This window comes from Ziziphus jujuba, chromosome 9 (genome assembly GCF_031755915.1).
Source record: "Ziziphus jujuba cultivar Dongzao chromosome 9, ASM3175591v1".
In the NCBI taxonomy this organism is placed as follows: Eukaryota; Viridiplantae; Streptophyta; class Magnoliopsida; order Rosales; family Rhamnaceae; genus Ziziphus; species Ziziphus jujuba.
The window spans coordinates 1866614-1890197 of record NC_083387.1 but is presented as its reverse complement, the minus strand read 5'-3'; the positions used below and the strand labels follow the sequence as shown (position 1 = coordinate 1890197).

The 23584-nt window shown below is 34.8% G+C and overlaps 4 protein-coding genes across 6 annotated transcripts; 1 reads left to right on the top strand and 3 right to left on the bottom strand.

The window, feature by feature from the left end:
* Nucleotides 1-5092: 5092 nt before the first annotated feature.
* Nucleotides 5093-11425, bottom strand: LOC107405971 (poly [ADP-ribose] polymerase 2). 3 transcript variants are annotated; one of them, XM_016013058.4, is made up of 18 exons: nt 11091-11424; nt 10710-10995; nt 10274-10392; nt 10077-10158; nt 9659-9891; nt 9239-9365; nt 8907-8962; nt 8344-8417; nt 8070-8116; nt 7846-7895; nt 7527-7589; nt 7154-7234; nt 6960-7070; nt 6733-6808; nt 6452-6594; nt 5885-5958; nt 5467-5572; nt 5093-5364 (listed from the first exon to the last, which is right to left on the bottom strand). In XM_016013058.4, exons 1-18 carry the CDS (start codon nt 11358-11360, stop codon nt 5272-5274), a joined length of 2091 nt encoding a protein of 696 aa, XP_015868544.3. In that variant the 5' UTR covers nt 11361-11424; the 3' UTR covers nt 5093-5271. The 3 variants fall into 3 exon arrangements, with proteins under 3 accessions (XP_015868544.3, XP_048337152.2, XP_048337151.2); XM_048481195.2 differs by having other exon boundaries at nt 10710-11005; nt 11091-11423; XM_048481194.2 differs by lacking the exons at nt 10077-10158; nt 10274-10392 and having other exon boundaries at nt 11091-11425.
* Nucleotides 11426-12045: 620 nt separating this feature from the next.
* On the bottom strand, nt 12046-14831 carry LOC107405965 (U1 small nuclear ribonucleoprotein A). The gene is made up of 5 exons (XM_016013051.4): nt 14481-14831; nt 14185-14357; nt 13324-13411; nt 13003-13091; nt 12046-12598 (listed from the first exon to the last, which is right to left on the bottom strand). Exons 1-5 carry the CDS (start codon nt 14563-14565, stop codon nt 12305-12307), a joined length of 729 nt encoding a protein of 242 aa, XP_015868537.1. The 5' UTR covers nt 14566-14831; the 3' UTR covers nt 12046-12304.
* A 3657-nt stretch (nt 14832-18488) lies between these two features.
* LOC107406642 (indole-3-acetic acid-induced protein ARG2) lies at nt 18489-19467 on the top strand. The gene is made up of 2 exons (XM_016013781.4): nt 18489-18744; nt 18927-19467. The coding sequence occupies exons 1-2, from the start codon at nt 18671-18673 to the stop codon at nt 19150-19152; spliced, it is 300 nt and encodes a 99-aa protein (XP_015869267.1). The 5' UTR covers nt 18489-18670; the 3' UTR covers nt 19153-19467.
* A 3103-nt stretch (nt 19468-22570) lies between these two features.
* On the bottom strand, nt 22571-23438 carry LOC107409659 (uncharacterized protein At5g01610). Its single transcript, XM_016017086.4, has one exon. It carries the CDS (start codon nt 23185-23187, stop codon nt 22690-22692), a length of 498 nt encoding a protein of 165 aa, XP_015872572.2. The 5' UTR covers nt 23188-23438; the 3' UTR covers nt 22571-22689.
* Between the last annotated feature and the right edge of the window lie 146 nt (nt 23439-23584).

Below are 23584 nucleotides of genomic sequence, written 5' to 3'. Positions count from 1 at the left end.
TATATTTTTTTCTTTTATGGGTTATTTAGTTAAAAAAAAAATCTAAGAAAATTGATTTTTAGAAATTAAGTTTTTGGAATTTAGTTTTCTAAAAATAAATCTTTTTGATATTTTTTTTACAGTATTTAATTAATTATAGAATAAAATAAGATTTATAAATAATTAAATAAATTTATATATTAAAACTAAAAGATAAAATTGTATTTAAAAAAATACATAATATCAGAAAATTTTAGAATAATACATCTTTAGTAAGATCTATTTTCTTTGTCAGTTTTCCACACTGAGATTTATTTTTCACTAGGACCCATAAATTATTTTTTTAAAAAATTATCCAAACATAAAAAATTTTTACTTTCTTGAAGAATTTTAAATTCTCATTAACTTTAACACTATCCAAACACTTTATTATAGTATTCTTTTTCTTTCTGGACAGCAATTATAAAAAATAATATCTAATGAATTTTTAATCACCTATAATTGATATATTTTTTGTTATTTCTTAAAAAAAAAATCATAACATTTTTAAATCATTGACGAAGTGAATAATTTTAATGGTAGAATATTCTTATTTGTGCTTATGAGTGCAGGAGTATGAATACATAGAAAAGAGAATTTTGGATAACTTATAAATGAATTACTCAAAAAAAAAAAAAAGAAACAGAAAACATTCTTAAATCATTACCGATCAATATTGTAAATTAGATGAAGTATTCAAAAAAAAAATTCTAAAATCATTACCAATCAATATTTTATTTTAAAATTTAGACCTCTAAATAAAATAAAAAAATCAATAAAAATAGTTTAAAACAAAAATTTTTAAAAGTTACTAACATTTTGAGAAATGACAAGCATTTTCATAAATTTGGACCATAAACTTCTAGAATAAATTATATGAACTTTAAAGCTCTAAATCTCAAAAATTATTTTTGTATCATTTCTTTAGAAAAAATTATAATATTTAGACAATATATATAAAGTACCTGAAAAAAATTCAGTATGAAAATTTTAAAAATGTTATAATTCGGAATATTTGCTCAGAAAACTTGGTTTCCAAGCGCGAAAAAGGTAAGTGAAAAGTTGGAGGAAAATGCTGGGAAGTAGCAGGGATAAGCTTTATGGTGATACGCACGCTAACAAGAAGAATTGTAATGAAGCGCCGAGGTCGTAATCGAGCTGGCAAGTGTCAATACTTTTTTTATCGACAAGTGTCATGATTTTTTATCTTCTTCTGTCCAGGTTTTAACATGTGTTAAGACAGAAATGTCAATAATTATTCAGGAAAAAAAAAAAAAAACGAATAAAAGGTGTTGTATTATTATGAATCTGATGAATGAGAGTTTACAACAATTTATAGTCTATCTAGTGCAAATCTAGCCAGCTAAGCTAATACAAGAATGCTTATTAATCTTGTCAATGCTTCAGCGACCGAAAGTTAACAAATTAACTACGCCAACAGATTATATAATTGTTAAACTAACTATAAACAAATTAATTACACCAACAGATTATATAATTGATAAACTAACTATATATATATATATAACTGTTCTAGGTGCTTGCAAGTTGCAATTATCATTATCTTGCAAGATCACATGGTTCTGCTTCTGTTGGAAGTATTTGATCCTCTCTGAAGTCTGAAGAGTTTATTCGAACAATATCCAGAGATTTTTAACATCATATATTTATGGCTCAAAATTAATGATAACCATATCAATCATTTTTTGTGCGAGCATCTGCATAACTGATGATAGTAGCTACATAGAGCTGATGTTAATTATACTCACAACACAAAAATAGGAAGATACATGTAACTAAAAAAGTTTGTGTTTTGTTATATGCATAGTTAAACTATCAGCAATTAATGAATTAATAACCAACTAAAAGTATACATAGACCAAAACAAACTGCATGAGAAGCAGCAAGTTGAAGGAGTGGTGGCTGCAGGTAAATAAATAAATAATGTTAATCAGAAACTGAAAGCAGAGAGGATATAGAAAAACAAAGAGTACTGATACTGCATTACCTAAGATTATATATAATACAATGGTGGTTAAACATAGAGGGACAAAGGTGAGGAACCCATGTTGGAGAAGGGGAGCACGTGCAAAGAGTTTCAGTTGGCAATGAAAATGCCAAAAGGAAGGGTGGTTTTGCACGTGCCCTGCTTCTCCAACAAGGAGCTACACACCAAAAACAGAAGCCAAAGCCATTTCAAAGCCGCTAGAGTTTTTGATAATTAAGAATGGTGATGGTTGTGGAATGGAAGAAGGAAGAAGCTGGTGTATTTATAAGTGGCAGTGGAGAGAAGAGAGAAGAGAAAAGAGTGAGAGCTTGTGTTAAAAGGGAGAATGGTGAGTAAGAACAAAGAGTAAATGTTCAAGATGAATTTTGCCTCTGCCAAGCCATGCCATGCCATGCCATCATATTTGTACGTGTTAAAGAAATTCAGAAGAAAAGAGATATCCAAAGGGGTCCTGTCTGCCTTATTTTTCACAAAAGCCACCACTCCTTTGTTCCCTTCCAGGATTCAATGCAGGAAAACATCACAAATAACCAACAAAAAAAAAAAGAAAAAAAAAAAGGCTGATCTAAATCTTCTATCTATTTCTTAGGACAATTACCAACCTTTAGATCAACAAATATGGGGACATGATGTTAGTCCACCTCCTATTGTGTGGGACCAATTTTCTTCCTCTCTGAGAAAAGGAAGAATTGAATTGGATAGTGCAAGCAGTGGATGGAGAATAATGTAGGCTTTGCGTGTTGGACACAAGTTTTTGAGTGAAACCCTTTTTTTTTTTTTTTTTTTTTTTTTTTCCTTTTGGTTTTGAGAAAGAGAGAGAAATGGAGAGAGTTGGGGGTTGCTCCCTAGGTTGATATGATTCCCTATATGTAGTAGGCATCAGCTTTTTTCCCCCAGAATTTAGGGTGGTTTTTCAAGGATATGGGACTCCATAGAATTTCAAAGCTCCTTATAGTGAGTAAAGCATGAGGTTCTGTTTGAATATGAAAAAAAAAAAAAATGAATAAAATAAAATCCTTCTCGGCCTCACATTTTAGCAAAAACCTAGTAGGTGGAAAGCAGGCGTGCACTAGCAAGGAAAAACAATGTCACTCCTCAATATCGACCTTAATTTGCAAAATCAATTAAAATTCTAGTTTCCAACCCAAGAAAACTAATAAATAAATAGCAACATGGCTTTTCGTTTTTCCTTCCATCAATAGGAGATGAAAAAGGAATTCATCAAAGCTCCAGTACTATACCTCACCTTTATGTCATCCCAACTTACCATTACCTTTACGCCAACTTTTGTCACAATAAATTTAAATTTTCGTGACGACAAAGATTTAGTATGAAATTCAGTGTATTTTTCTTTTTTTCAGATCTCTTATTCTTTTCCAATACTACAAAAACACGAGTGTCTCTCTAGCTTCTGCCCCACCGCCTTTTTTCTTTTTCGCTGGGATTCTGAAGCCACTGCAGTATTTTGTTCGCTATCACCGTGAAGCTATTTTAAAGTCATATTGATCAGTAGGTTGCACATGCATATACATAATTTGAGATATGGTAAAAAGCTTTTTCATTACAAGTTGTGGAAAAATCACAAAAGACGTGGCAGCTTGTGTTTAGTTGAAAAAAAAAATTATATATATATATTATTTTCAGCTGCCACATCAGCTGGTGAGTGGTGACCCTGTTTATGATAGAGTGAAATCTTCCATTACCCAATTCAGCTTATGGCAGACAAGTCAAAGGAGATACATATTAAAGACTCAAAAGTGGAAAACCAAAACTAATTCAAGTAAAAAAAAAAGGAATATATATATATATATATATATGGATAACATGAAAATATAAAACAAAAAGTAAAGGAGTGGGTAGAGAAAGAGAGTGAATTGAGAGTGTCCTTAAGTTCTGTGTTGTTGTCACCTTTTAAAAGTGACAGCAAAAGCAAAGCAATATTGTCTTGTGGGAGAAGAAGATAGATTCTGGATGAGGTATTATGAAATCTAGGAACATAAATACCAGCATGTATTGTGGACCCTTTTTTCTGCTGCACTTGAAAAACTGTGTGGTAAGTAAATGCTTTATTTGGTCATACACTCATATATTCAAAGCTCTCCTTTGAAACTCAATCACGCTTCCAAGCTATTAATTTCCCCACCACCACTTGATCGATTTCTTTGACTTTGTTTTCCAAACTAACAAGAACAGCAACATTACAAAAACGTACTTGAGTGTGTGCTTTGAACTAGGTGCCCCAATGGCGTTGGTTGCAAAAATGTTTTTTCACAGTTAGATTTTAATAAATGCTCTTATCATGTATTTCTGTATGGGTTTTTATAAATTTTTTAACATATGATATAAAAATTAAAATTAAATATTAAATCACATCAATCATTCTAAAATCATAATAAAATTAAAAAATTAAAATATTAAATCGCATCAATTATTTTTAATATCATATCAATAATATTTTTATCACATCTTAAAAAATTATGGAAAAATCATGTCGAAATAGGTAATCCATTTTTCACAATTTAAATCCCTATCTGTTGCTTCTTTTTTAATGGAATTGAAACAGAAAATTTTTGGAAAATATTGTTTCTTGTTTGAATGTTGGAAGATTTTTTTGTCGTCTTAAATTTAGGATTTTTTTTTTTTAATTTCATAATCCAGTTTACTTTATTGTTTATTCCTTCCGAGTAATTACTAGGCAATATTAAGGGACATCCTACGAAGAACCCAAGACAAATCCTTGAAGTATGGTACAGTTCTGCTCTGGTCCTTTTTTTTTTTTTTTTTTTTTTTTTTTTTCGGGTAATAAGTTCAGCTCTGGTCTGTTCTTAAGAGGAGAAATGTGCATTTTATCATATTGTTCAACCTTTTGTCCATGAATGTACTGATAACTTTGGTGCACAATAGTTCGTACAATATTTCCATCACGTTCTCTAGTGCCGACGATCATGCTATTCTCCTACAGTAATTTCGAATTCCAATTGGAATATATATATGTATATATTATTTATATAGCCATTTCAGATACATCTTTGCCATATCAGAAAGCTGAATAATTCGGACCAAATATTGGGGCTTAAGAACCTTGAATATGATTATCAAAGTGAATAATATATTCGCTACTTTGAATTTACGACTCAGTTTCTTTTTCTCCTCCATGTATTAAATCCCTCATTGCAAGAAAGTAATAATAAAGATGACTAAAGTGATATTTCCATGTACAAGGCAGAGACGAAAATTTGGATGCTTCATCGTTTAAAACTGAAATGCACTTGAACAACATAGCGCATCCTAATCTGATCCACATTGTACACTATGTACTCATTGTATAACAGAGCGCCCTGCAAGAAGAATATATATCGGATAAAATGCAAATTGTGGACTAATAACGTTCACTACAGTCAAAACTTAATTTCATATCCAAATTATACTAAATATTATACCTTACGGCCATTATGCTTTTTAGGCTTTCCTAGCGGAACTAAGACACCGCCTTCCATAGTGCGAGCTTCTGATGGATCTGGTGCAGTTTCCCCAACACCTTTTGTGCTGCAGCATTAAGTTTTTCGCCTCATTAGCTTGGATAGCAATCAATATGACCATTAGTCTTGAACTTTTAACTATGATAAAACCAGTGCTTATTAAGTGTCTTGTTTCTCCCAAATGGAGATTGCAACCACTAAATTCACTGACTAAGGATGTGTTCAAGCAGAAATTGAAGGAAAAAAAAAAGACCAGAATAGAGGGTAGTCAATTATTCAGTTCATTTATTGAGGAGGTAGAAATCATACTTAAACCATGAATTATTAGAAAGATGAGTATGTATTGGAAGTACCAGGCTAGATATAACGATAAACAAACCTTAACTTTCCCTCTGGTAGCTTATCAGCATCATACTTGGCGGTAAGAAGCTCAGCCATGTCACCTAAGGCAACCTATGAAAATATACAGTTAAGAAAGTAAGAGAAAGGTGATGAATTCTAGGGTCGAACAGAACATATAACAAAAGAAAACCTTTTTAGCATATGAAGTTTTCATTGTTCCTCAAAAATGCATGCATTTAACACAAAAAACCTTGTTTGCAAGGAAAAACTCAATTGCAATATAAAGAACATTGCAGAATGTAGGATACATCTAACTAATCTGGAACATACTAATGCAATATTAATTATATATAGCAGATTAATGGCTGGGAATTCCTGATTGTAGTCCAGTATGAACTGCTTGTTTTCACCCATTACATAATTATCATGAAATGGAACATTGTTGAATGTGACAATCTGATGCCCCCCTTAAACCGGGTTTTTGAATACAGCAGTAATATAATCATCACTGACATGGAACATTGTTGAATGTGATAATCTGATGCCACCCTTAAAACCAGGTTTTTGAATACAGCAGTAGTAATTTTAGCAGGCAAAAGACTACCTCACATAAAAGCAGAACGCCAGTTGAAGAAGCATCAGAAGCATAGCAATAATTTGCACTTTTGGAGAACATGTCAGCAAAGTAAACCCCTTTACCAAACATGTATCCAGTTACGGGTGCTTCAGGCGGAGCAATGCGTAAACCTGTGGTGTCAAAAACACAAATTCTATGAAGTTACTTTTCAGTAGTTGATGAATATTTCACATTATGCACAGATACAAGCATACATGCAAACAAACCGCAATAAAATTATATTAAGATAATTAACAAAAAATATATACCTCGGGATAAGATGCCAGTCCAATTTGTGAGGCGGGAACCATGCCATAGAAGCATTCTATTATTGGTGCTAGAGAACTGCTTACAGGAGTAAAAACATATATACCAGCTTAAATTTCTAAAAGATTGGGACATAACCAAACCAATATGACAACCTTTTCTAGTTGCTAAGTTCCAAAATGGCTTAAAAATATTTGTTAGACCAGTTTTTATGAATTATGCATATCACCTTTCCGAAACGGTCAACTTCACCCTCTCTTGATACTCTGAATAATTGAACAATATCAACAGTATAATTCGAATGTGTCTTTGCATGGGTATTCTGCATATACTTTGCAACCTGATAACATACAGGGAAAGAATTAAAACTAAAGACCCAAATACAGCTGCCAAAACTAATTGCATGTTGACAATGTTAGATACCATGGTGAATTCATCAGAATCAGCATCAAGTGGAATCAGTTCACAATGAAGGCGTTGGTAATGAGAGAACAGGAGATCTGCCTATAAAAATGTTATAAAATGAAATTACTAAATTAGCATTCTCATATACGTAGTCTATAAGCAATAACTCAAATGACTGATTGCCGCAAGGAAGCACTTAATAATACCAAAACAAAGTGATAAAGTGAAGTTTCAATAAATTTTAATTCATGGTTACATACAAAATAGGAAGCACTTAATAATACCAAAAAAAAAAGTGATAAAGTGAAGTATCAATAAATTTTAATTCATGGTTACATACAAAATTGCTAAGTACAAAACATCAATTTTGAGAAGTCCAGATAAGAAATACCTGCATCCCAATATCATCCTCCAACAATTTTGTTGCAACCTCAATTTCACTTAGTGCTTCAACCTTCAATTAGATTGATGGAGTTACATACATAGCTTATAAATGAAAAGAGAGAAATAAATGTCCTAACACAGAAGATACAAATACCAAAAAAATTCAGAGGAAGCAACCCTTGCATTTAACATGATTATAATGTATAAATGAAAAGGAGACAAATAAATGTCCTAACACAGAAGATACAAATACCAAAAAAATTCAGAGGAAGCAACCCTTGAATTTAACATGATTATAATGAATCTATAGGAAGAGAAAAAAGTACCATTTCTAACTTGCTTTTCAACTTTTGAGGAGTGTCAATCACAAAATCACCTGCAATTGTTCATATTTCCATGCGAATGAAACAGACCTTTTTACATCAAAACTGGAGAACAGTCACCAGTTAAGATCCTCTGTATTTTCATTGTACGGTTCAATACATATATATACACACATAGATTGACATATATATATATATATATAGAGAGAGAGAGAGAGAGAGCTCACGCATTTTTTTAAATCCAAAGTCATGAGGAATGACAGTGTAGAATTCTCTGCGGAAGACCATATTTGAATTTATGAGAATTCCATATTTCTGTAACGCTGTAATAATGATTTAATATGTAAAGTACGAAAAATAGGAAAATCCACATTATATGAAGCATCAAACGTTGTTGAAAGCATATTCAGTCAAGCATTTAGGAATACATATAACCAAGTTTTTAGCAAACAAATGCATAACTACTTTTCCAGCTAAAAGAGAGACATAGAGAAACCTTACCCACTTAATTGTTCAAGTGCTCTCCTATCAGACTGGCCAATCACATCAGCAATCCTTTTCAGGACATCATAGCCCTAACATATGTCAAAATAGATGACACTCTATCATTAAACTTAAATGTGTATGCTGCCGGTAAATAATTACCTACAAAGAATTTTATGTGTCCTTGAAACCAATAACTTCCTGTTTTACAGGACAAATATCTCAAAGTTTTAACCAAACAACTTGTTAATCATTTTAACGCCTAAAGATTACACCACTATAAAGCCCTCAATGCACCTTATCTTTCATGTGCCCACTTAACAGAGATATGTGAAAGCAGAACAGAAAGCAGTGAGGAACCAAAGAACTGGAGCATAATATTTAGAAGTTCTGGCAATAGATTTTATTTATCAGTTCTTCATAAAGCTCAGACAATTTTTATTCACTGTTACTTATAGTGTAAATAACTTTAATTGTCCATTATAACCAACTAATTACTACATAGGAAGCATTTTTCAATTATTTAATGATAAATTGAGTATAGATCAAATGAAACATCAACACATAAGTCGACTCCATACCCTTGAAATTGTTGATTTGCTCAGCTTACCAAGTGGCAACTTATCGGCATTGTATCCTGGAAGAAAAGGTACAAAATACATGTTGGTAAGAGAGACCGAAGAGCCAAGGCCCAAAAAAAAAAAAAAAAAAAAAAAAAAAAAGAGGAACGCTTAAAGTATATTAGAGAGTGAGATAAAGAAAAGGCAATTGAGTAGCAAATCAGACTAACAAACAGATTACTGAGACAAAGAAAGCATCCAATAAGTAGTCAAATTATTTGAACAATCAACAGGCCATATGCCATGTTTTTCGATTATATGATTGTTTGAAAGTAAATCAGTCATCAACTAACCTATTTCCATCATTTGCTGCTTCATCATGCTAACATTGCAAATGAGAGATATAAATTTTGCAATACGAGGCTCAAGTTTTGTCTCTCGGGGTTGAGCTCCTAAAGTAGAACCAGGCTTTTCTTTGACCTGATAACGATTTTTTTAAGCACTCAGAATCTCTTCATTGACACAACAGAAAGACAATTTTGAAAATGTATCACAGAAACAAGGGAAGAATTCAAGCATGTTGCATTTCAATCAAAAGGGATCTATAGTCTACCCTGCTTTTATCAGGGAAAAGATTAAAAAAAAAAGGTTTTATATCTCATTTGTTTGAGAGAACAGGAAAACAAAATAAAAAAAACTCCAGGAAATAATCAGTATCTGAATCATTCAAAATTTAAATATGATAAATTAAACTCAGAATCATCGCAACTTACAGTTGATTCCTTATCATTTTCACCATAATCCATTTCTAACCAAGTATAGCTCTTTGGGTGTGAAATGAATGCTTTCCGACTAGACCAAGTATTTTTGGTCTTTGCGTAAAATTTTTGCACAAACTCGTTGATTGCACCATCTCGTTGGTAAGGACCCAATATCTTGTCTTGACCCTTAATGCCTACTCTTCCCCATCTATTGTAAACCAGGTACTTACCGCCATCATCAGATTCTGCATGTAGTTTTGGAATACTTAAATTAAGAATACACCAGTACAAGACAAATGGACCAAATGTTTAACATGGAAATCAGCAATAATATCATTAACAAACTTTGTACGGTAGTTTACAAAAGTTAATTTGAACTCTCTTAATTAGAGTGGTAAAAGTTGTCAAAGCAGAAAGAGAGGAAACCAACCAAGAACTTGAATCACGTAGAACTTGTTGTTATTATGTCCAACATTTGTCTGGTTCAACATGGCATCATATATCTCATCGTCCTAAAATGGAAAATGTTTCATATCAGACCGAATTTTGAAAGGGCAACAAAATAAATACTATTTACAATTATGTACCCCTTCAACATACTCTGATATGAATATAATCTAGGCTTACCACTTGCAGAACATGATATTGTGTCTTAATGTCATCTGGTAACCATTGATCCAGCACTGCTGCACCCTTTTTGGTAGCAGTGATAATTTTCTCCTTGTTGTCATTCTTTTCTTCGTTGACTGGCACCGAGCATAACCAACTACTTTTCTCAGTTCTAATAGGAAATATATGCAATCCTCTATCTTTGTTAGAAGACAATGGGAAAGAAAGGAACCGAAAGCATAACATTCAAGTCGAACCTGACAGTCTCATCAACCTTTTCCTCAAAGAATTACGAGGGAATGGTATATGTATAATGTAGTTAGTTCATAAACATTCTATTTCATACTATTTATTCTTTCCTTTGCCTACATATTTCTCAGCAACCAAACACACTACAGGAAAACTGAAAACTGAAAAACTTCTCTTGAAGAGAATAAATGCTTAGCTTGCATACCTTGAGGAATGTCATTGCTGCCTTTGTCTGAATATTCACAAAGCCTCTCCAACAATTCTTTCTTGGACCCAGAAGTGGAAATTCCACGAAGAGCGGCTTGTTCACGCAGTTGCTGAATACCCATATCACGGAACGAGTCGACGGCCTTGATTTTCTCCGAACCATTTGGCTTATCATCATCCACCGATTCCCTTTCTCTCTTCTTACCGACTGTTCCATCACCACCATTTGCTGCAACTGAAAGTTGCTTGCTTTCTTTGCGAATGGCAGAGTCTAGTCTTCGCACCTGAAACATACTATTAAAACTAATAATTGCTAGCAACAAAAGAGAGAGAGAGAGAGAGAGAGAGAGAGAGAGAGAGAATTAGAAGTGAGACCGACCAGGGTGTGTTTAGTTCCGGTGGTGCTGAGACCACGTTGGGCCAGTTGGGTTCGGAGCTCTTCTACCTTAAGCTTGCTTGCCATTTTCAAAGAGAGGGAAAAAAAAAAAAAAAATGCGTTTGAAAACCAAGAATTTCTGAAAATCTGTCGCTGAGAAAAAGAAGAAAATCGGACACCAGGACTGAACGAGTGACTTCTTCTTTCAAACGGCAACGTTTTATATACTCGGCGTACGCAAACTTGACCAAGTAGCGTGCTCGGCACGATCATTTTCGAACAGCTTGCCAAGTACGTAAACTTCCATTAGACAAAAATCTTTATTATTTTCCGGTTGGTTTACTTCATCAGCTATTTTATTTTATTTTATTTTAAATTGAATACGAGCATAACTACTTGGACCTGAATTTTCTAAGGCCAAAAGTAGTGACTTCACCATCAACACAAGCAATAAATAAAATTAAATGCTATGAATTTAGTTATTGCATTATGTTTTATTACTATGAGATAATGAGACATCATCCCCCACATGTTAAAAAAAAAGTTCTGCTTTAATGTATTGAGTTTTTATTCGTTCAACGTGTTGTAGCATTGTGTAGTAGTATTTGTCATTATGGTGCTTATCTTATTACTGTTTCAGTTGAATTTCATTCATGCTGTAGAAACAAAAGCTTCCACTATAATCTATTGGCTGCAGTACAAGGATCCAATAAAAGACTCAAACGCTAATTTCAACTTTTAAGAGCAATAATACAATTTCAAGTAGTTCTTTTTTTTACACAAAAAGGAAAAAAAAAAAAAAAAAAGAGGTGGAAAATTTAAAGGACCTCCTACAGCATATGCGAAAGAAATTTTTTTTTGGGGGTGGGGGTGGGGGGTTGAAAATTTTACTGCCTTTGTTCTCCATGAAGAGCTCCTTCTTTATTCAAAACATGCGGAAAGAATATAAACTTCAAGCTACCACGAAAATGCATAATTTTTGATATTTTACTGCACTACAGAAGTATCCAAAGTGATTTCGTTAATAACCCAAACGACACTAGTCACCGAAGTCAATTATCCTAGAACCCAAAAAAAAAAAATATTGATACATGAACATTTTTAGACAAACAGATTTGGCACCTTACAAGATAAACAAAATCCTGGGTAACAAAGTGTGCAGCCTCCTCTCCATAGAGAATCTCCATAGAGAGAATCAAAACATGAATTGGCATTGCTCATTTCTTTGCGTAAGTAATTAACATTGAGTTTTGCTGTGTCATTTTAAAACCCTGGAGTCCCTGCATTGCAACTGTTGATTGCATCTCATCTGCATACTCTACAAAGGCAATCCCGGGCTTCGTTTCAATCATTCTAACCTCCTTAAAACCGGGATACTGGCAGAAGAGCATTTGCAGCATCATGGGAGTTGTCTCATGTGGAAGATTCTGAACAAACAGTATGTTGTTGGGTGGAGCAGGAGCCTCAGGAACCATAGGCTTTACACCACCTGGGTAAGGTATTTGTGATAGCTGCAACATGTTTGAGAGACGGTAGTGGTAAGATATGGATGGTATTAAGAGATTGTTTAGTTATGCATTACTTCCTAAAAACATGTTGAAGTGCGCAAAACTTAAAAGAAAGCCACCAACGCTTCAACAATTTCACCAAAAGTGAAAAGTTCCAATTTTTTGTTTTCTAGCAAGGAAAAGAAGAGGATAAAATTTGAATGTATAGTTTTCTTCAGCCTAGGCTAATTTGATGTTACTTTAATCAGACCACAGCCTGAAAACTGTAATTCTTTTTCACTTCGTCAAAAACCAAAATTATCAACAGATAATTCAAGCAAAGAGAAAAAGAATAAATAAAACCAAAGGTACAAGCAAATTTCATAGATATTTCAAAGTGATTCTTAGAAATCAGAGAACATGCTTACAGGAGGTGTTGAACCATAAGCACCAGCATATGCAGGATTCAGACCCATTCCTGCTTGATTAGGGTCATGTTGCTCTTTTCGCTTCTTTCCTGTCAATATTATGAAAAAGGAAGACAAACTGTCTGTAAGGAACCCGATCTACACTGTCTGATGAAGATGAGGATGGTAATAGTGATAGTGATGAACATAATTCACATTATAACATAATCACACTAAAATGACATAAATAAGGCATCAATGAACAGATCTTATGCCAAAGTACAAGCTGAATAAAGAAATAAAAAACAAGAGCAATGGAGATACAGAGAAGAAATATCTCACCTTCATGCCTCTTTCGCTTTTCCCGCGGAACAAAAGTGCCATCAGCCTTTGCTATTATATCTGATTTGGTCTTTGCATATTGTATTCTCTGTGTTGTTTACATATTAGGCAAGTAAAAGAAGCCATATGCAGGCAAGATACAAGCAATTATTATTGATTATCAGACCTACAATCCAAGCTGCAACTGTTCAATTCCGTTTTACATAAAAACATAATGTAAATGATAAAAGCTATACAATTGAAAAAATAATCAAAGCAACCAGGTGGAGTCACACATGTCCAATTCCGAGATTTTAATTACACGTGCCTAACATGAAATTCTCTACTTCTTTTTTAACGAACTGGAGGAGTCTGAGATAGAAAGAAAGCATTCACTGAGTATGCCAATATAAACCTCCAATTCATCTCTATTTCTCACTCACGTTATGCAAATTGTTTGATCCTGTTCCTCAATAGAAACTATTTTTTGGGCTCAAAAGATGTGAACAAAACAAATCAACTTCAAACTAGGCTATACAAATTGACCAAGTCTCACAACCGTGCTATCAACAAAGTTAGTTAGCTCCCTTTTCTATTTTTGCTGTGAAGTTGGGTCCTTTATACAAATACATAATAACAACAGAAGAATCGGTAATTCTACTAACATTACATTTAAAACCTACACAATCAAAAATAAATAATAATAATAATAATAATAATAATAACTTTTTAAAAATTTTTTTTTTATATATATACAAACAAAGTTGAACCTGAGCAGGAATAACAAATTAGGTTTTTTTTTTTTTTTTTTTTTTTTTTTTTTTTTTTTTTTTTTTTTTTTTTTTTGGTTAGACAGAAAGAAAAGGGTAAATGATGGATTACCATTGGCTTGTCGTAAAAGGGAAAGCCCTGCATTTGGCGAAGCGCATTTGAGGCGGAGGAGACGTCCTCGAAGACCACCCATGCTTGCCCTTTATGCTTCAGCGTCTTGAATGCCAATACCTCCAATATCTTCCCGAACTGCGAGAACACCGCGTGCAGCGACTTCTTCAACTCTGCACCCATTTATTATTATTATTATTATTTTTTTTTCTCTCTAAATTTTTCGGTCCCCCAATTCCACCCCAAAAAGAGAAAACGATAAATTACAGAGAGTGAAAGAGTATTATAACGTTTACCTTCGAGCTTGATTTTCTCGTTGAGGTTGTTGATGTAAATAGTCATGTTTGGAGAAATTTCAGTGCCGCCATTGTTCTCCGCCATCTCTCTTTTATTTTTCAAAAAAAAAAAATTAATAATAAAAAGAAGAATAAAACCCAAACCCTCTAAAATTAAAGCTAATTTTGGAACTCAGTCAGGCACCGAAGCCAAGCAGAAAAGCGTTTGAAGAGGAACCAACGGCTGCGACCTTCAGAAATATGCTACACACTCGCCTACTTACGGACTCACCGTTACAGATCACTGCGATATTCGACACTGAAGAAGCCGGGTCTTCTGGGCTTTTGCATTTGTTTGTCGGGAGACTCGAGACGGAATTTGAGAGATGGGTCAATCACAAAAGAAGCCCAATTTAAGTTTTATATGGTCTGGGTATATGTTCTTAGGGCTCTATTTTTGGGCCTTAGTTGGTCAATGTAACAGCCCAAGTTTTTTAAAAAAAAAAAAATTGTAGCCGTAGATTGTTTATAATTAATTTTTTCAAAAAAAAAAAAAAAACAAATTAAAAGATTTAATTAATTTGTGTGTAATCGAAGGCAATTTGACTATTGGAATGGGTCCAAATTGGAAACGCCATAAGCTAAAGACTAAAGCTGACTCAATTAAAATCGTCCATACCCCACAACTCAATCTAATCATGTCATTCACTTTGTCATGGGGTTTTAAAATAAGAAGATGGAAACCATCGTTCTGCCGTACCTATGGGTCCATGTCAAAATCAATTAGAAAACTATGAAATAAGCACAATTTATTGATTAATCAGGTTGAAAAAAACAAACTTAAAGAACCGTCTAGAAGATGAAGTTATATGTCTATATATGAAGGAATATTTGCACGTGGCCCAAAAATTGTATAACCTCATATTATTGTAGATAAGAACAACATCTAGACCAAAAATATCCAACCGATTTTTATATAATTGGTAGAGGAGCGAGAAGTTTCAATTTGGTTCTTGAGGACCATATATATGAAAGGGAATAAAAACGACGGTAATTTTATTTGACAAGATTTGTTGATTTCCCACTATTCCAAAAGAACCACAAATAAAAGCAAAAAAGTATAAAAAATATAAAATGTTAATTATAAGAACCTCGCAACTCCAAAGTACACAAACTCTCCACTTGGGACAGTTGTAGAAGTCGCTTTCTTCAAAGGGTTCTCAATTTCAGTCCAAAATTTGCAATTCGAAGCTCAGCAAAAGCTGGGCGGCCTTGCTTATATAAAACCTAGCCCTTACAGCCAGTGAAGAGTCATATTCCATTGCCAATGGGTATCATATACAATAATGGTTAATGACATCCAGGCTTTTTAATAAAAAAGCTAGGGATACCGTCAAAGTTATATAAAGTTTCGCTCATAATTTTCAGGGATAAGGATGCAGAAAATTGGATAGTCTACAGCAGATTTGGATAAGCCTCTTCACCAAATTGCATTAATTTAGGAAAAAGTCAAAACCGACAGGTTATATATTTATCACCACAAATTTTATCTACAAACAATTGACTCAAACCTCTTTGACTAATTGTATTAATTTAGAAAAAAAAAATTCAAAACCGAAAAGCTCTAGCAAGTTCTATAAATAAAACAAAATGAATTAGTAGTAGCAGTGCCCACTAATTTTGGATTAACAGTATGAAGGGAAAAAGAGTGGGTGTTGGGCATGATAAAGATTACACTTGACTTGGCCAAGTGAAAAGTGATACATGATCTATGAAGGAGTATGAGTGAGAAATGTCCAAGTGCATTAGACCAGTGCATGTATGTGCGTATGATTATGACCGGAAAGCCAGCAAGCCCGCCAGCATTTTTGACGAAAAACACGTCTTGGAGATCATCATTAAATTTAAGAGACAAAGGACCACACACAGACACACACAAACGAAGAGCAGCAGCAACTAGTCCTAACAAAGACATATACATATGTACATATAGAATAGTAATACCTCGGCAAATTCTGACAAGTGACAGCTAAACACTCAATTTACCATTTTACCCATCACATTCAGCGCCTACACTAACAAATGAATTAAATAAAATCTAAAACGGAGCAAATGCCTTCTGATACCGCATTTGCACGGAAAGAAGAAAATAGGATAGCAAAGATGCTGAAATCTAAATGCTGAAGTAATTCCCTCGAATTTTGAGTAACAGATAAGGCATTATCGCCATTGTCATCTTTGAGTCTCAATTTTTTATTTTCTTTCTTTCTTTTTTTCCTTCTTCTTTTTATAGGAATAAAATTGTTACCAAACGGATGGAAAGCTCCTCCTCCATGTGTGATTTTTCACGAGAAATTGAATATTTACCTAACAATGAAATTAAATATGAGGATAAGTTAGCTATAGTCAACGGTAAAAGCGGATCCTGAATAAAGCTGGACTTTAAAAAAGGAAAAAACTTCTTGTTAGGGCTGGGCAAAACCTGACCCAAACCGATCAACCCGCCCGAACCGAACTATTTGGGTCGGTTTGGGTTGGTTTTTAACTGTTAAACGGGTCGGTTCGGTTACATATGTATTGAACCTGTGGTTTTCGGTTCGGGTTACGGGTGGGTAGAAAATTTACCCAACCCAAACCGAACCGACCCATAATAATCCAAAGGTGAAGGTTTAGTCATGAAATATGCATGAGGTCCAAATTGGCCCAAACCAAAAATACAAAAAATTGGACTGAAAGTGAAGCTCATCATAAGGCCCAAACCGGCCTAAACCAAAAATAAAAAAATTTGGGCCGAAGCCCATCAGAAAGCCCAACCCAGCCCAACCCGTGAACCCAATCCAAACCGAAAAATATTCATTCGGTTCGGTTCGGTTTGGGTTAAATGTAACGGTCGGTTCGGTTCGATTTTGTATCCAACTCAAACCGAACCGATCGGTTCGATTTAAAAAAGATCACAAAACCGAACCGAACCGAACCGAGCCCACCCCTACTTCTTGTTGGGTTCTTTTAATTAATCAAACTAAAGTGGAAATAAAACAACATATATTCATTAAAATATAGTATATGACAAATTTTAAAAACGGATCTAACGGACTAGAAATGTAAGCACATAAAGCACATATTTCTTTTCTGATGGTAAACAGAAGTTGGGGAAAACATCATCCATTACCTGTGAACCGAAAGCGAAACACAACAGCCTGTGCACGTTTCAAAGTCGGTGGCAACTCATTTTTAAAATCCAAAATCTAAAGAAAAGCTTTAAAATAACTTGTGAACCAAGAAGGAAAACATAAAAAAAAAAAAAAAAAAGAAATAAGATGATTCTTTGAAATTTAATTGTCGGTTTAAAATTTCTCAGCAGCAAAAAGAAAACAAAAAATTTATTGGTGTTAAAAAAAAACTGTTGGAAAATCTTAGTAGAAATAATGAAGTTTCTTCGAGAAATTGATAGTGTTGGAGGCAAAACTGAGAATATTGACCATTGACTTGGGTGGGACTCGGCTGGACCCTTGGGTTTTCGCTTTTTTACGAGGACAAAATGGGCCATGACAAAGAATAGCCTTCCAGAACGCAAAGAAACTTCGCTGCCTCTTCCCAAATTTTCTCTCCACGTGGATGGTCCAGATGTCATATTGTCGCGGATATACACGTTGTTTGCATCCTCAATACTTTTATAGATTCCGCATTCCACGCTTCTTGACGATGATCACGGTGAAAAAAAAAACACAAACACAATCCTTCACTTTTCACGGCCGTCCGATCAAGATTTGATTGCAATCCAAACAAAGTTGACTCGACAAATTACGGGGTCAAGTAAGGGTATTTCCGGAATTTCACGTATAATCGAGAGAAATCAACGCGAAACGGCTATTTTGATTAGCGGTCCAGGTGGCAGAAAAGTAGAGGTACTAGAAACCAATGAACAGACTTTTGACGCGGCTCGTTAATTTCGTATCTTTTCCTTGTGGTTTCTCACGGGTCTCAGATTTCCTTTCCTCTATATAAACCCGTCGCCTCGATGTTCTTAAACCCAACAGAAGCTTTGTCTCCAAAGGAAAAAAAAAAAAGAGAGGGAGCCGTAGAAGCACAGAAGAGCCAGTTTCTTTCTCGCTGCTGTGGAAGCTTAATATCATATCTCTCAGTTAGAAGAAACGAAAAGCTTTCCATAGTAGCGTATAGAATTCTCTGTCTCTTTAGTTGGATATACAGAAATGGCTCGCTCTTTCTCCAACGCTAAGCTTCTCTCTGCTCTCGTCGTCGATGGATTCTCTACCGCAATTAGCAGGTACAGTGGATGAACCCCCTCTTTTTTTTTTTTCTTTTTTTTTCTTCTTTTTCTCGCCGGCCAAGCAGATCTGTTAAAGTTATTTGAAAATTAATGTTTTTTTTTTGAAATTTTAAATAATGATTAAGCATAAGTTACTTTCGGCGCAAAAAGTTAACGTATTTTGGTGTATAAAATAACAGGCGAGGATACGCGGCGGCATCACAAGGAGTTGTTTCGAGCGTGGCAAGAGGAGGTGCAGGAGGAAGTGGAAGAAACGTTGTGAAGAAGTCTGGGGAAGAGATAGTGGGCTCCACCGAGAAGGTTTCATGGACCCCCGACCCAGTAACCGGTTACTACAGACCAGAGAACGGCGCTCAGGAAATCGATGTGGCTGAGCTCCGAGCTATGCTCTTGAAGAAGAATTAATTAATTGGGGGCAAAAATTAATATTCTAGAACGATCTTTCTTATTCACAAAGCAAGAAAACCAAAGAAGCGAGCGAAAAAAGGGGTTTTAAAACCCCTCGGGTTGGGACTTGGGATTGGTTGTCGTCGTGTGCGGTTCCTTGAACGACTCCTTTTGACTTTAGCTCAAAGATGATATGTTTATAAATTATATATGTGGTTGTAACTTGTAGCTCCTCTCTGGCCTCCCATTTGGAGCAATTACTTTTTACGTAACGCATCTGTTATTAGGATATCGATATAAATGAAAAATCAAATTCTATTTATTTCATCGGTATATTCATGTTCTGCCATCTGATGGTCTTCTTGCAATTCTTGATTAGCTCCTTAGCATGGTTTTTTGGTTGGAATTAGAAATATTTCGTGGTTTCACACCTAAAAGCCTTTAGACGTTCCTTTTGGTCCTTGCCGAACATACGTTGTTTGGAATAATATCCAAGCATCTATATCACAAATACGTGCCTGGCTCATCAAGGACCAATCAGTTTGTAAATGGACAGAAAAGTTTGGTCTTGTATTACAACCAAAGCACCAAACGTATATTTTATGATGATCCATATTAATTATATTATGGGTTTAATACTGAATTGCATTATGCAAATGGACACTTCATAAGTGTCCAGTAAATTGGAGACACGTCATTACTCTTGTGGAGGAGAAGCTGAATTAAATAAATATTTAAAGTTATAAAAATTATTGGACCTCATCCATACTATCGTGAATGATTTGAGTATGTTATCAGGAAGTCACATAATTTAGTTGGTAATTTCGCAAAGCCAAGATACTATCCATGTTTTGTGGGTAGGGATTCACATTTAATATTCGTTAATGGACTAGTTTTTTTTTTTTGCAAGCCAAAGATGCGGTGAAGTGTCGGCTCCAACTCATTTACATTATTAAGGAATTATATGACAACATTAACACGCCATTTGAAAGATCAAATTATTGGTAGTGCACAAATTGGCGAGAGTTTCTGGCACTAGAAGGGTTGACCTTAATTTATTTTTTTCCATTTTAATTTAATTTTTTAGAAAAAATCATTTAGACGATTGCAAATTAGCTACGAAGACTAGGCTTTCATGGGAATTATGAGAGGACTACGTACATGGAAGCAAATAAATAACTCAATACATTTCTTTTTCATATTTACGAGTTTGGATGTAGGAAGTGCGCACGCGGGACGTGGTCTTGACCATTCTACGGGATTTGATGTGAAAGCCGTGGAGTTGTATACGCATTCAGAATCCGGTTAAAATAGATGCATGAGAACCAATCAAAAGCTTACAAGCCAAGACGAGAGCCGAAACAAAGATATATATGAAAAAGCCGAAATATCAATTTGGACGGAAGATTCAATTCCAACTTTGCAACTTATTTCAAAGTATGCATTGAAATTTATGATTCAATCTATTTAGAAAGCGAACTGCATGGTTAATAAGTGTATCACCCCCCAAAAAAAAAAAACTGTATGTAAGAGCTGGGCTTGGATGGGTGGTGAATCTCAACACTTCCTTAGGTCATAGCGTTTGCGAGAAATGGGCCTATGTCCATCGATGGGTTCTTTTCACACAGCCGACTGAACTTTATACACACTTCTGCCCCCCATAGAATGGAATTTACCTACGACTTAATTGTGGAAAAGTTGGCCTGAAATTTCTAATGGGATCGAAACCAGAAACATAGCTTAAAGAACCCATGTAGATGGGACAGATCTTGGTAACAGCATATGGAAGTTACAGGAAGCAATCCCTGTTTATACCTGGGTTGATTGGCTAATGCTTCGCCTAATTTAGCCATCAGCTTAGCAAACTAGCGAAGAATTCCCATTAGTTTCACAATCTAACAAGTATTACCACTCGGCACTTTTTCTCTCCAACAATTTCTTCTCAGATTTAAAATCTTCTAAAATTGGGCCAAACAAACAAGTTCCTATTGGTTACATGAAAACCGATTTCCAAAAGAAATCATATAATTGGGAAAACACGTATGCAAGTTAAATCTTCTAGACTATCTTTCAGTTGGTAAAAGCAGTTTTCAGTAGGAACATACCAAAAGGACAAGGAATATAAGAGAATTAGAGGGAAAGTAACCAGCACTATTATATTTCATTGCTATTCCAACCTCCTAAGAGGCATTAAATCCTTCCAAATTCCTCAGCCGATCAACACAGAACACTTAACTTGGCCCAAATTTCTTGGGGCCGAAAAGCAAATATGGAATAAGAAGCAATATAATGCAATCCACATACATCAATAAGCAACCACGCAAACTAAAAGAATATATAAGTTGGATTCATAAAGCAGATATATATGTGTCAAACTACTGTTGATCTTCAACATGATAACTAAGTGCCAGAATACGCATTCAACACACTGTGTGGAAAGAAAGAGTAAGAACTGAACTTGGTTCTAGCGGATTCAAAACTATCCTCAAACTTAGAACTACATGATATTTAATAATGCACCCAATTATGGATTCTACATTATCGAAAAATCGACAGTAAAATTCTACCTTCACCTTATAAGGCAGTAGCTCACAAAAGTATTGTCAGATACTTCCTTGTAATTCACCTCAAATCGAGCATTACCTCGAGCAGTAATAACAAGTCACAATCATTGAGTCATGAGGGCCTCCAATTTTCTATTGGCACAGATTAAACTCACTAGTAGAAAACAATGAAAAACGTGGCGGTTACAGCTTGAACATAGATTTCTTCCCCGTGCAGGGGTCTGTTGGATAACAAAGATTGTTCCTTATAATATTCTACTTGCCTTATTCACCTGTTTCAGATTGCATCCTCTTTCTGAAGTTTTAACAATCTCTCTCATTTATGAAGGATTTAAACATGCAAAAGTTATCTTCATCCACTTTCAGATTTCAAACCAAATTTACTAGTACAAGCTTCTCCCTGTCGTAAATATGAGCACAGTTTTACTACAGAACATCAATGGAGAAATGAGGTCATTCGACTTGGATTGTCTTAAGTACAATAATAAAAGTTGATATTTCCATTAAGAACTAATACGAACTAGAGCAATTTTCATACTTCCATAGCCATTCCAAGCACCTCATTACACACTTTTGCTTCAAATGAAACCGGAACAACTTAAATACTCCAACGATCAACTTAAACATGCTTCAACAACTATGCATTGCAACGTGATCATGCTACATCCTCAAAAAAATCTATGACGAAGGGAGTTTCAGTTTACAGAACCAACCACTAGTAAACTGAAAAGGAACTAATTCAATCCACTAACATTTTAGTAAAGATCAAACCTTTCACTCCCCCCGGTACATAAATCTAATCGGAATTCAAATGAAAAATTCCACAATCAATTTAAGCAGCGAAAAATAATGAAATAGCACGAACAAGCACATGAAAAATTAAAAGTCTTTAATAAACCCCATAAAAAGAAAAGCATACTGTATATCCATTGTAAAGTGAAACCCATCATTCAGATTGAGTAAAACATTCTCTACAGATTCAAACATCTCATCAAAATGAATAGACGGAAGGTTTAATTTTCAGTTTCCTTACCGGCCCATTAACGCAATCCAAACCACATCCACACTGGGGACACTCATAAAAATTATCAATCGGAAACGACGCCGAAGCGATCCCAACCGAGAATTCGAGGTCGTCGCCGCCCCGAGTGACCTCGACTATATTGAGCCAGAGGAACAAGACCTTGACGCTAACCCCAGTCAAGCCGGTGAGCCTGTTATTGGAGATGTAACCATTGACGGTTGACTTGTATTTCAATTGGTAGGAACCCTCTAAAGAGAAACTGCAGGAACCGTTCAAATACGCACGGAATTTACCAGTTTTTCTATCCAGTTCGTAACCAGTGGCACCCTTTGGGAGAATACCCATTGGGAAGTTGAAGTCCTGGAGGATCTCATAAGCCGACGCTGTATTATCGCCGATGGTGGTCAACGACGACACGAACGGTGATAGAATGAGGAAGAAGGTAAGAGTAACAGTGAGAGACATGGCGATTTTGGTAATTTCCTATTGTCTTCTTCTCTGGATATATGAGTTTTCTTTTTTTTTCTTTTTTTTCTCGGTAAATCTTTTCTATTTTTGTTATTATCTGCGCTGATACTGGGTTGGTGACAGCAAAGATTCGTCAGGGATTAATCCGAGAAATTCGGGGTTAAGTAAAGCTAAAATCCAACGACGTCGTTTGAAAAGTAGATAAAAGTAGGCCAACCGTGTAGGTTTTTGGGATAGCCCACGTGCTGGTTCTTTTGGAGGACCACGGATGCAGAGGTGTTCCTCTGTACATCTAAAAGGACTAGGCTCTCAAAGCTCTTCGAAAAGTGGGATGTTAAAGGTAATGATAAAACAACCGGATGCGATATAGTTTATATGACCCGCAAGATCTGAT

Bases quoted from the DNA above. Each gene is read 5' to 3' on its own strand.
- LOC107405971 (XM_016013058.4), bottom strand. From the start codon at position 11,360: ATGATCGTGCCGAGCACGCTACTTGGTCAAGTTTGCGTACGCCGAGTA. The intron at 10,393-10,709 runs GTATGCAAGCTA...GCTCGGTGCCAG, and splicing joins CAGCAATGACATTCCTCAAG to TCAACGAAGAAAAGAATGAC. The intron at 8,418-8,906 runs GTATGGAGTCGA...GACATATGTTAG, and splicing joins GCAAATCAACAATTTCAAGG to GGCTATGATGTCCTGAAAAG.
- LOC107406642 (XM_016013781.4), top strand. From the start codon at position 18,671: ATGGCTCGCTCTTTCTCCAACGCTAAGCTTCTCTCTGCTCTCGTCGTC. The intron at 18,745-18,926 runs GTACAGTGGATG...ATAAAATAACAG, and splicing joins TTCTCTACCGCAATTAGCAG to GCGAGGATACGCGGCGGCAT.
- LOC107409659 (XM_016017086.4), bottom strand. From the start codon at position 23,187: ATGTCTCTCACTGTTACTCTTACCTTCTTCCTCATTCTATCACCGTTC.
- LOC107405965 (XM_016013051.4), bottom strand. From the start codon at position 14,565: ATGGCGGAGAACAATGGCGGCACTGAAATTTCTCCAAACATGACTATT. The intron at 14,358-14,480 runs GTAAACGTTATA...AAATGGGTGCAG, and splicing joins CGAGAAAATCAAGCTCGAAG to AGTTGAAGAAGTCGCTGCAC. The intron at 13,412-14,184 runs GTAATCCATCAT...TAAACAACACAG, and splicing joins CCTTTTACGACAAGCCAATG to AGAATACAATATGCAAAGAC.